Below are 12933 nucleotides of genomic sequence, written 5' to 3'. Positions count from 1 at the left end.
TATGGAGATGGGGACAAACAGGAAAACAGCTTTCTTCCCGTTTGAGGTACTCTCCACTTTCCTAGCACCGTGTCAGACGAGCACACAAGTTCACAGCAGGGCTGTAAAACTTGTTACAGCTTTTTAAAGCAACTGGAGTAACCTTGTTCACAGCTAATGATTTATGCATGTGCCATCACCCCACTACACCATCCCCGCTGCTGCAGACACAGTGTGCTCAGTGCTCTCCTTTCTCTCAGCACCTCCTGACCCAGCAGCCCGTGGATGCACACATGAAAAGGGAATGGATGCCCTTGCCCCAGTGGATTATCTGTCAGTACCGGAAAGGCCTGTAACCTAAACCCATCCCCTTCCCAATCCAACATAAACTCAGGAGTGCTGCTGAAAGACAAATCAAAGCACTCTGCTTGGCCAACTCCCAATACACTTTCACTTCCTGGACACTGTTGTGAGACACCACGTCCTGCTGAGAGATCACCTACCCCACTTGCCCCGAGTTCCAAAATCTCTTGGAAGCCCTTGAGTTCCATCCCTCCTGTACTTCCCGGGAGTCGAGACCTGGGGCTGAGACAGCACAGCCAGTTCATTGCACCAGGAGATGTCTTGTGGTTTGAAGCCCTGCTGAGCTCCACAGCCAGAAGTCTCACAACTATTAATTTGTATTAAACAGTATCACGTGGTGAGGTGCTGCTAGTGCTTCAAGCAAGGCTCTGGACCCAGTTGCTGAAGGTGAGAAGTCCCTTTCTTACCCCATTTATTATGCCCTTACTACACGTTGCCCCTTTGCCTCACAGATTTCTACTTCATGCCCCACAGCTGATGTTTTCTGTGTCCACAGCTGTGAGGCCTGGTCCCGTCACCTACCAGAGCCATTCAATCTTCATATGAATTAAGCCCCAGCCCAGCCACCAAATACCCACAGCAGTGGCTGGTGCTGTGCTGTCTCAGGGCAGCCAGTGTCTTACGCCCATATGGTCTAGAAGGGCACTGCAGGAGAGGCATCTCCTCAAGTCCAGTGTGTCACTCAGGCAGAAGGTGCTTACCTCTGGTTCAGGATGCCAGGTCCCTCCAAGGGGTTGGCTTTTTCCAGTAAAAACCTCCATCCCCTTTCTCTCAGAGGTTTGGGTCTCTAACACGTAACCCAACGTTGCGCCTGAGGCTCCATCACACCTCAAAGGTCCCTGCAACTTCAGTGAAAAGACTTGACCAAACCAGATCAGCTCCTTCAGCTCTAATTTCTGCTGAGCTACATACCACAGCCCTTTATGATTCAGATACGTGAGCTCTGGATGAAAGCCAAGGGAACTAGTCCCTCTAGCAAAGCCTGTTCCTTCCATCAGCTTCCACAGCCCACAGCAGGACAGAAAGCCACAACTGGCAGCAGTCAGGTGTTGATTTGGTATCAGCACTATCCCAGAAATGAAACAGAGCATGCTGAACTCACATGTAAAGACACAGCTCTCAAGGCTAAGAGCCTGGAACGAGCCTGACAAGCCCAGTACCTTGTTTATGCCAAATTCCTGCTGCTTACACCTTCCCATGACACACCTGCAGCCGACTCCCACAGAGCCTTTCACTCCTCAGCTCCAGTCCAACAAGTCAGGTCTTCCTCTGATGGGGCAGGAGGGGACCAGCAATGGCTGAACCTCCACTTCAGGCTCTGCAGGGCAGCAGCAGTGCTCTTCCCTTTCCCTGGCCATCTCTGGGAGCTGACCTGCAAACAGTGCAGGGCTGGCACTGCCAAAGCACCAGCAGGATGAGGGGGACAGATCAAAAGCAAAGATCAAGGGAGGGCAGGAGGCAGAACAGACCACACCCCCATCCCACCCTTCCTGCTTCCTCCCAGGCCTCCGTTCAGCTCTCTCTAGCCCAAATACATCTGTCCCCCCACAAGCAGAGATTTATCCATGTGGCTGTTTCTCTCCACAGGCATTTACGTCTCTGCTGTGCTGCTTATCTTCACAACTGGTGCACTCTCTTTCACTAAAGAGCAGCATCCCATGGATTTTTCCAGCAGCTGAAGGCACCGAGGAGATCAGCTGCGCTGGGCTTGCCTGAAGAGTGAGCACCAAAGAACACCTAGACAAAAAAACTGCTCCCACATTTCCTTGGGCACAGCTGCTTGATCTTTCTGAGCTCTTGGTGTGCTGGAGATGAAAACTGATGGTGGGGAAAGCCACACCCAGAGATGCCGTTGAGGGGAGATCCCCGCACCTTTTTTTAGCAGAGCACAGGCTTGCATCCACACAAACAAGGAGCACTGGCTTTTCTGCCTCTCGCCACTCCTCCTCCCCACCAGGGCCAAATAAGGAACACAGCAGTGAATCCTGCACTTCATAATTTGTGTGCAAACTATGAGAACACAGGAGGCAGAAAAACCTGTTCCCACTCCAGTCATGCCCCCCCCAACATCCCCAGCTGCATTTGCTCCCCACCATTTGAGATTTCAGGTGTTCAAAGCAGTCACTTACCAGTCTTCCTTCAGGAGTGATAAATGAGTTTGCATTTTTACTGCGGCAGGGCAGACCAGAAAGGCCAAGAATGAGGGTGACAGAAAGACAACCTCAAAAATGCTAAACCACATGTTTCCAGGGCCCCTCCTGTCCACAGCTAAGGACTGCTTGAAGAGCAAAAGAGCTTTTTCATCTGAAAGGGTAAGAGAAAGGAGCGGGACAATCAAATCTGGTTTCAGTTTATTTCCAGAATTTTACTGTACAAAATATGCAAAGTGTAAAACGGTTTTATGTTTCAGTTTAAAAAACAACAAAACCCCATCCAGCTATAACTTAAGAGAACCCAGCTTGGAACAGAACAATTTACAAGGCTAAACCCACAGTGCATTAATGTCACAGACACCAGAAATTTGCTTACTTAAGTTCACAATTAGAAAAGAACAGAAAGACCATGTACCACTGCAGTTAAAGTCACATGTGCAAAGAAGAGAAAAAAGAAAGAAATGCTGGTTAGTGTCTATTAATTAGAAAACCTTGGCAAAACCCTTCTTACTATACACAGTGTGTGTAGAAAAAGTATTACACAGTGATAAAGGAGGGTGGGGGAAGGGCATTTTGCTCCCACCCCCTTCCCCAAGACACAATAATGCTGAATCAAAGAAACAGGCACAGAAGAGTGTAAGATTCCTTCACAGTTATGCCTGTTCAGGTAGTGGCCACAGCATCTCCCCACTGTGCACACAGCATTGTTAGTGCTGGTGAGAGGTGCCCGGGAAGCAGCCAGAGGGAAGGAAGGATCCCCTCCCCTCCCTGGGCAGAGCACACCCAGGGCAGGGCTGGCTGCCTGCTGCCCACAGGGCTCTGTGTGCTCCAGGGATAAAAAATGCAGTCTGGTGGAAGGATGCAGACGGGCGGGGACCCCGCTGGGGACTGGCCCAAAGCACCACTCCCAGCTGTCAGAAACGGCAACTCTTGGTCATCATCGATGGGAGGCAGCAGCCTGAAGGCAGGAGGATGCACACTCCTGTAGGAGACATCATGGCCCAAAGCCATCTCTTTCAGAACAGAAATTTGTGGGGGTTTCCTTGTTTTGTTTTCTAAAACCAGCTCAATTCCAAGAGCACTTCCTTCTTAAGGACAGCTGAAACACTGAGCCACCAAGTCTGGCTTGAGGCTTTAAACACGTATAATGTGCACACTAGAGGGGGAAAAGCACACAGACACACACAAGCTGAATGAGAAAACAGCTGCACACACACCTCGTGAGCAGCTCCCACATGGCTGGGCAGCACTGAGCCCATGTGAGGAGCCAGCTTGGGACCAGACTACAGCACTGCTGCAGAAGACCACAAGACTTGTGTTTATCCTTTGAAAAGGGCAGAATTACAAGTTTTGGTGAGCAAGATCAAAGTGGCTTGAATAGGTTTCCATGTTTAGAAAGTCATGGATCTTTCCAGTTTCTTCAGCACCAACTGTTGGAAGTGAGCACATCTCAAAACAAGACCTTTCAAAGCTACTTATGTGGGGAAGGACCAGCTCCAGATATTCCTTCCCTACAGCTTTTGGCTGTACTCAGCAACAACAGATTCCCAAGGCGTTGCACAGAGAACCCCATCCCAAAGGAAAAGGTTTGGAGGCTTCATAAGGGCTGTGATTTGTTCAGATCTCCAAACTTGAGTCTTACTGTGCTCTGCCTCCAAGCTTCCAAGTGCAGCCTCAGCACCTCCCAGCCCTGAAGATATGCTATGGAGGGGAGTGCTACAATGCTTACACTTCCAGGAGTGCTGCCTGCTCAGCTTCCAGGAATGGGAAAGGACACTGAGACCCAGGGCAGCCTCACAGCACCTGCACCCACAGCTAAAGCCACATGGCAGTGAGAGGCCAACAGATGTGACAACACCTGCCCATGCCCAGTTACAGGACTGGCAAAATGTTAAGAGGACTACCTGCCCCTACACTCCTGGAAGCTGCAAAAAATTCAAATCTTTCAATTTATAGCCAGTAAAGAGAAAGCCACCCTTCATGGAAACCCACAGCCATTTCCATCTGCTCTAGAACACTTGAAAGTCTCAGCTGCATCTGGTTTTGCAAGATCTCAGCATGGCTCTGGATTTAGGCTGTAACAAATCTGAGAGCAAAAAACCCAAAGCCTTTAAAGTATCTGAGCAGCATACTTGAATTACAGGAAATGTGCCAACATGGGAAAGAGGAGTGGCACCACTCCTGGCTAGGCAGCACAGCACCCTATCCAATAGTTCAGCTTCCAGTGAAGGACGTCCAGTGCAAGGATCATCTCCAAGGGGGACACTGACCACTCCATCACCAACAAGGTTGTCTTAAAAAAACACTTGAATTCTAATAAACCCCTCGCAATTCCCAACCAGGTACAAACATCCATACTGGGAGAGAGGAAGGAAAATATGTGCAAGGAGACAGCGCAGGATAGGAGAGGCATTCGGAAGAAGAGCCTGCACTTGGCTGGCAAACCCTACAAAGTTGAATTGATGCTCAGCTCTTGGCAAGCTCGGCAGAAGTAAAGGCTGCAGGAATTGGATCAGAGCTTCGTTCCCTATGACTCCATTCTTACTCATTAGCTGGCTATAAACAGAGTTAAACCAGTCCACACTCACCGCTCAGTGTTTTTTATAGAGTTTAAATTCCTACAGATGCCACAGATCCAACTGTGCATCTCAAAGCACTTGAAAGCAAGTTGAGTTTAGCCTCACAGCACCCCAGTGAGGTAGGTATGACAGTGGTCCCCTGATTTTGCACGGAGAAGGGAAGCAAGAGAGACCCTGAAAAATGTCACTAAAAATACCAGAACCAGAATATCCAGGAATCATGATTCCCCTTTCAGTCTGTCCTCATCTCTAAGCAGGCTGCATCTCCAAAGAGACCATTTGAGAGAGTCCTCTCTTTCAGATTTCATCAGGCAAAGCATTCATGTGCTGATACAGGGAAGAGCATTTAACGTAGGAGTTGGCCCCTTTTTGGCAGCAGGCAGAAAAGGCAGTGTTGAACCACAGCACAAGGATGAAGAAGCAGACCCAGACTGAGCACACGCTGCTTCCGTCTGGTTCTCCATGTGCTAAAGGTTTTAACAAAATTAAGACATGAGTTTCCTGAGCAGATACTGTCAGACAGCCCCTCCTGATGGGGCAGGGAAAAGAAAAGGGGAAGGAAATCCTGGGAAAGTGAAAAAGTTTTGCAGATGTGCCTGTGACGAGGTGATCTCACATCCATGGCACACCAAGCCCCCGGCAAGGTGGTTCTTGTTCTGGCTTCACAGAAATGAGCCAACTCAGCCACAGGCAGTAGCCTCCACACAGCTATTAAGTGCTCCACAGGCTCCCAAGCTACTCCCAGTCTCTCCCACTCTGCTAGTTATGCAGATCATAAAAGCCAGGTGCAGGCATCTTCAGGAGAGCCAAGTGTAAGATACTATATGTTCTTCTTCCTTACCTTTTTTTTTTTTTTTTCTTTAAAAGGAATAAATCAACCTATTTTTTCAAAGTAAAACACTGTGAATGCCACAGTCAATAAAGGAGTCCCTCATACAGACTACCAGAAAGCCTGATCTGCCAAAAAACTCAAAGACTGAGCTTAAGACAAGGGAAAACACTACCTACTTCCCATCCTTTACGTGCCACGCCATCCAGTTTCTTTACAACCACATCTGGTACATTACACGGACTCAAAAGGATCCAGGAAATTACCACGTGCTTGTAAGAAAGGCACAGGAAACTGCAGGTGTCACTTGGATGGGGAATCATCACTCTGGACCCTCACTCACCAGGGTGCTCCCTTGATCCCAAGAGGACTATCCACAGGTGCTGTCAGACATGCACCTCCACTGCTACTGAAGCTGGAAGAGGATGGACCCTCCTGCCCTGTCCCCAGCATCCCTGTTTAAGGTGGCTGCACCCTCCCACCATTTTGTGGTGGGCACCAATCATCCCATGCCTACTGTGGGAAGGGCTGGGAAAGGCCAAAAGGGACACAAGAGACTGTTACAGCCCTCCTCAGAAGACTGTGCAGGCTGGCAATGAAAGGCACTGACTTACACACTGCTGGAACTAGGGCCTTCTTCATTAAGACATCCATATGGAAGGCAGGCCAGATCCTGCCCGATAAGGAATATTTGCATGGCAAAAGAGTGAGCAGAATGAATTGATCATTTACATTCATGTTCAGGTCGATGCCAGCCTTGCAGCTGGCTCCAGTCACTCCATGCTGGCAATCAGACTTCAGACACTGATTTAGGCTTGCTGTTAAAAACAAACCTTCCAAACTCAGGTGACTAAATTCACACATGAAAGCCGCACTGGTGGGCGAAGGCAGCCTCACAAACAAAACTGCATCTCTCAGAAGCAGATCCCAATGCTGAGCAGAAACTCCCACAGCACAGCAAGGCCAAGAAAGGCAGGCAGGTTTTTAACATTCAGGCATTGTTTGGTATTTCATAGCTACAGCTGAAGGCTTATGGTGGGGAAGGACTCACTGCAGTGTTTCCAGAGCTCAACAGTTCTCCAAAGCAAGTGAATGGGGCAGAGGTCAGCCTTTCCCTGGCTCCTCTCCTGAAGGAGGGAAGTGTTTTTGCCTGTCAAGATGCACTTGAAACTGGCTGGAGAGGGAGGGGCACATTCCTGCCTGCACCCCCTTCCCCTCAAAGAGGCTGTCAGATGTAGGGAGGGTCTGTGATTTATCTGAGGAGGAGCCAGCTACTTACTGACCCTGTCCCAGTGCAAATACACAGCCCTTGCAGGTGCAAAAGGAAGCGGCAGTGCCTGGAGAAACACATTCAGAAAGCCAGACAGAGGAGACAGAAACAGGAAGCCTTGGGTGTGCCTGAGAAAGATGCTGACAAGCAGGGGAGAGGTAACAGGGAGCTCTGACATGAAGAACAATTTCACTAACAAGCACTTATTAAGGGGAAAAAAAAAAATTGAAGAGCTGCAAATGGGCTGATCCAGTTCAAGACAAGCAATTTCTCAGAGGGTGAAACCATCCTATTATGCCCATAGAGGTCCAGCACTGACAGAAGAGGCACACAGAGAGGAGGAGAAGAAGAAGAAAGAATAAAAGTCCCCTCACACCCCCAACCTTTGCTACCCCCTCCTCCCCAAGTGAGCAGGGACCGTGGCACCCTGTGCATTTCTGTGGGGGGACAGGTGAGCTGAGCAATGAGCCCTCAGGCGCAGCCACAGGTGGCAAAAGCAGAGACACAAGGGTGCAGGCATGCACGGTGTAAGGCAGCGCTCCAACAACTCCGACACTGCAGCCGTGCAGAGAAAGAGCGTGAGATTTACAGGGTGCCTGGAAAGAGGGGCAAAGAAAGAAAACCTGTTCTGTCTCCAAGGCTGAGCTAACTGAGCCAAGTCGCCCTGTTGCCTCTTAAGATACTTCTCTCTAGGTAAGATATCCCAACTCCCCCCTCCCCTTTCCAAATAAAGTGCAGATGGTCAAATATTACTGGTCCATCATCTGCCAGTTTCAGTCAGCATTGGGGAAATTAAACCCAAAAGCACGATACTGAAAAAAAAAAATAAATCTCCCAACAACCCACCCTCAAAATCCCTTAGACTGACGTCTCAGACTGTAAGCGGAGGACAAATTTATGTGATTTAGGGTCTATGAACTCTTCTGAGAGTTTGATGAAGGGGATTTTTTTCACATTAACAACAAGGCTGAAGTCCAAGCACTTGAGGACAAACACGACGCCGTCTTGTAACCCGCTGGTGACCGCTTCCTCGCTGACCAGCGTCCACTGCTTGGAGAACCAGCGATCCCTGTCATACTGGAGGGTTGGGCCTGGGTTGAGGTAACGCTCCAGGAATGCCTGCCAAGAGCGGGACACACGTTAGCACCAGCCCCACAGCTCGCCCTGCTCTCTTCCCATCCCCAAATACAGCTCCGCGAGCACGGGCTTGCCATGCTGCATGGTTCAGCTTTCACACTTCAGGAGACATCTTCTCCCCAGTCTCTCTCAGCTTGTCAGACCCAGGAGTAGACACAAACATCAGGAGATCCTCTTTCAGTCCATCCCAGCAAGTTTGCAAAGTTCTAGCCCTGACTTCTGCCATTAGCACAGCCATGTGGGAGTAGTTCAGTAGAGCAGAGGTCATTTCTCTCCTACCAGCCCCATAACCGATCCCAAAACTACAGTCCCAGACAGTCAGACAGGATAGCTGGCTCTCTTCTTCAGGGTAAGCTAAGGTGGTAAACAGATGTCTCCATGTTTTCAGCCTGAGGGTGCAAAACTGAAAACAGAATGCAAACCGCCATTTGACCTTGCTTGTATTTTAAAGTCCCTCTGCAATCTTAATGGCAGCAGAAATCCCTGTGCATACCTGAGCAAGGTCCCAGGTGCCTCGCAATGAGAGGGTGCTAAGCCCCATCTCTTGACAGCATTTCTGCTCTCACTGCAGTAAATCCTGGGTGAATAAACTTTCCCTAGGACTGTGAGGTATTCTTAGAAGGGAAGGTAGAGAGTGGGAGGGGAATTGTGTGACCTGTTTCCCTTATCATTCAGTCCCTCCCTTGTGTCTGCAAGTCAACAGTCACAGTCTGGGCAGAAGCATTAAACTATGTTTGATCAAGCAGCTCATGAATTAGAAACACTGTCAGAGAGGCAGATTTAGGCAATAATTAGCAGTCCAAACTGCAGCAAGGCAGAGAGGGGCAGAAAACCAAAAAAAGATCCTTTGCAGGTTGCCACCTGCATCATCCTGCTACTGCAAGCCAGCTGGGAAAACTCCTGTGACTCAAAGCCACCCTTTCAAACGTTTATTAAGCATTCTCTTTGCTGAACTGGATTCAAGAACAAATACCTCATACGCACTTTCAAAAAAAAAGAGACAGAAGTCAATATTACTTCCCTTCAAGACCTGGTGCAACCTACACCACACTGATCAATTCACAGGGAGCAACTACGAAAGCTTTCATTCACCTCCCCTGACAACTTTCTCTTTCAGCTTGCATACACAGATGTGCCATCCCCTTCTCTCTACCCCCTGCAGCAGCATTAGAGAAAGCAACCATTACCTTTGGTGTCATGTTGTTGGTGATGCAGAAGGACAAGTGTTGCAGGATGCTCTCCATGCTGTGGTACTGCTGCTGGCGGGTGGTGCGAAGGTACTTCTGCAGAGCTCTTGCCATGGAGGGGAAGATGGCCTGGGCCGCTTCTCGGGGGTCCATCATCTCTCCTGGAGCTTTCTGCTGTTCCTCTGCCTGGAGGCGTTTGATGTGAGTGAAAGCCTCTTCTACCGCAACCACGAGCCTGCGGCAAAAACACCAGGACAGCAAGAGTCATAACAAGAAGTAGGATGGGTCTGTGGTTAAGGCAGAGCCTGGGAGTCAGGATTTACAAGCCTCCTATTCCCACCTGCCATCAAGTCACTGCCTGCCACCAATTTACACAAAATCTTCTCTACTGACAGTCTGAGGGGTAGACAGCAGCTTCTCCGTCTTGCCCAAGCCATCCAGCAGCTGAGGGCCATAAACCAGGATTAATACTGTAAAGCCCTGAGCACTGCACTTGGTTCTGCCAGCGCAGCAGAAACATCAGCTACATGACTCAAACAAGACACAGCTGCCCTTGTGTTTAATGCATGTCTGAGCACAGTGGTCCCAGCACACAGGACTGCAGCACAGAGCACAGGACAGGCAAGCTCAGGGGGAGGGTGACCACACCCCAGTGTGACCCAGAACACAGCCTGCTCCAAGACACTCTGTGCTCACAAGCTGCAGCCTGCCCCCACTTCCACCAGCTGTGTGCAGAGCTTGTGCTGCCCAATGACTCTGCCCTGCCCCCCTCCACTGAACAGCAAGGGTGAAAACACTCCTCCATCTTCACTCCCAACACTGCAGCTAAAGGCATCCTCTGCAAACCATTCCTGTGTTGGCACAGGTGAGCAAACATCAAGACTACATCACAAAAGGGGAACAGATGTCTTATGACATTCATTAATTAGTACTGGGCTGACTTGCAAGTGAGGGGCTACGCTGCAGCTAGTGAGGAAAAAGCAATAATGGAAGAGCTACCTAATAAAACCCTGTGGCCCCTTCAGACAGGACTTGTTTTATACTTCATTTCCTCTCAAGTTACCAATGACTGTCCACAACAATCTCAATATCCAATGCACCTTAAAGCCAGGGGCAGCTCCCTCACCACAAGCAGAGGTATAGCATACTACATTTAGGCTGTCCATGAGGAACAGCATGGGAACTCCTGATCCTTGGCCATTTTGTTTAATTTGACATGGGGGGAGATGGGGGTGGAAATCAGTTTTAAACTCCTGGCCTGAAACATCTGGCCCTATCTAGTGATTGAAGGTTTCCCTCTGACTAAGCAGTTGTTCTAACCAAACTCAGCAAGCACGGGAGATGTGCCCAAGTTAGGATTCTGCACTTCTCAGAAGGGCAAGTTTAAATTCCTATTGCTCTGAGGCTGGAAGAGAGCCTAAAAGACAGAGACTATAGAGCATAGGTCAGACTGAAGCAGGCAAGGAGGGGATGCAGTGCCAGCATCTTCCCAGTGGAACAAACTGCCAAAAGAAAACTCAAAACAAGCCGTCTCCTTCCAGTTATGACACATTCCTTCCAAACACAGCTCAGTTCAGGGGAGCCCATAAGCAACTTGCCTCAAACTGTTAGGTATGCTACCTACAGACTGCAATTAGGCTCCTGAGCAAACAGAGGCACTGTCTCGGGTCACCTCAACAAAGCATCAATTCTGTGGCTGAAGCATGACTGGCAGAAGACATATCCATGTTCCAAAATAAAATGTAACTGCTTGTGGTCAAGTCTTTCCTCCTCAGTTCATTGGAAGTCAGTCAAACTGTTCCTTTGACTAGCCTGGAAGCACAAATATTCTCCTCACCCATGAAGGGGCAGCACCAAGCACTCCACTGATCCAGTCCCAGGATTACTTCAGCTGACAAGCCTGGGCACGGACAAAAATAATGGGATTTCCTACAGCAAGCAACTACAGACTCATCAAGCACTGGACTGTTCCCTAATCCACGACACTGCATCAGCTCGACCTGCCTCACATACACGAGCTCAGCTGCACGCGTGTTCTTCGCATAACTCCATTTGCAAGCTGTCACCGTTCCTTGTGCATCTGGGTTCCATAAGCTTCCTCCCTGTGACAGATTCACAGCCAGCCCTTCGTGGTGGGCTGGGGGCACCCTGCAGGCTTGGCAAGCCCCACGGGGCCGAGGCTCCCAGCAGCAGCAGCGGGGACAGGGCGGCGTTACCTGGCGCGGCGTTTCCTGACGCGGCGCTCGTGGTCGGCCTCCTCGTAGTAGAGCTCGTTGTGGCTGGAGTCCCTGCGGCGGGCGGCCGCCGCGATCATGGCCCGGGACTGCCCCGACGCGTTGTTACCTGGGCCTGCGGGGACACGGGGCACACAAAGGAGGTGTCAGTGCCACAGCGCTGGGGCTGGGACAGACCGGCACCCCACAGCACTTGTCACATGTGCTCTGGGGCTCCAGCCTTCCCAGCCAACCCTATAAACCCTTCCTCAGGAGCTCCGGTAGAAACCCTGCAAGGCAGCACAGGCTTAGAGAGGGCGTTCTGGCACGTGGACAAGGGAAGTTAGTTAGGATGAAGGGTCTCAGACAATATACACGAAGGCAGAGTGAGGTGAACATGCCAAGGATGCAACTTACCCCCCATTATATATGCTTTCAGTTTGAAGGCAAGGGCAGCTGGAGCATATCACATTTCAGCACCAAGACAGTGTGAGAGCACAAAAAGTGAGAAGTTGGAAAGAGGAGAGAGACAAACACAAGAACATAATGAGACATGGAGATGAATAAATGAAAACCAAACTCCAGACAGTTATTTGCAGGAAGGGGAAGCAGGATGCAGGGGACAGCAGGGTCACCTTTAGACAAAGCATAGGGTTTCCCAGAAGGGCAGATGCTGTCAGAGCAGCAGTCCCACAATAGGGTAAGATGGGGTCTATATATGTGCAATAGCTTCTCATGGCACTCTGAGCAGCACCTGCCATTAGAGGTTCTGCTGCTGTTTACAGATCCTACACAGACACAGGAACAAGGAAGCTGCAATCTGCTCTGTAACACCCTGTCAGTCCACAGAGCTGTCTACCATAGGACCTTAAAATACAGTACTAAGTTCTGCAACTCTCCCATGAAGCCCTCAGGTCTGACTTTTCAGGCAGGGAGAGGAAAAAGGTTACCCCAGAAGAGTTTATAAATTCTTCAATCCAGATAGAGGGCAGAAGTGGGTCTACCCAGAGAGAAGTGGTAGCATAGGACTGCCTCCAAGCCACCAAGAGCTGATTTGTGCCAAACTGCTCTGAATGCTCACACTCTCAGCTGGCAGTGGTTAAGGCAAATCAATTGCACAGACACGCTCAAAATTGTTCTGCTCAAGCAAGGGCAACTCTTTTAATTTTTTTTTCCTAAAAAGCCCAAACTAGGTTCCAAGACAGAAGCCTGAGACTCAGGAG

General features: G+C 49.7%; 1 protein-coding gene across 1 annotated transcript in view; it reads right to left on the bottom strand.

The window, feature by feature from the left end:
- Nucleotides 1-2681: 2681 nt before the first annotated feature.
- Nucleotides 2682-12933, bottom strand: part of VANGL1 (VANGL planar cell polarity protein 1) — a 46781-nt gene continuing 36529 nt past the window's right edge. The window contains exons 6-8 of the mRNA XM_066340995.1: nt 11714-11846; nt 9498-9732; nt 2682-8292 (exon numbers count right to left, since the gene is read on the bottom strand). Coding sequence (XP_066197092.1) covers nt 8032-8292; nt 9498-9732; nt 11714-11846 — 629 coding nt within the window. The 3' untranslated portion in view covers nt 2682-8031. The remainder of the gene's footprint in view (nt 8293-9497; nt 9733-11713; nt 11847-12933) is intronic.

Source organism: Sylvia atricapilla, chromosome 2, assembly GCF_009819655.1.
Source record: "Sylvia atricapilla isolate bSylAtr1 chromosome 2, bSylAtr1.pri, whole genome shotgun sequence".
Lineage (NCBI taxonomy): Eukaryota > Metazoa > Chordata > Aves > Passeriformes > Sylviidae > Sylvia > Sylvia atricapilla.
This window is presented reverse-complemented; position numbering and strand designations above follow the sequence as displayed.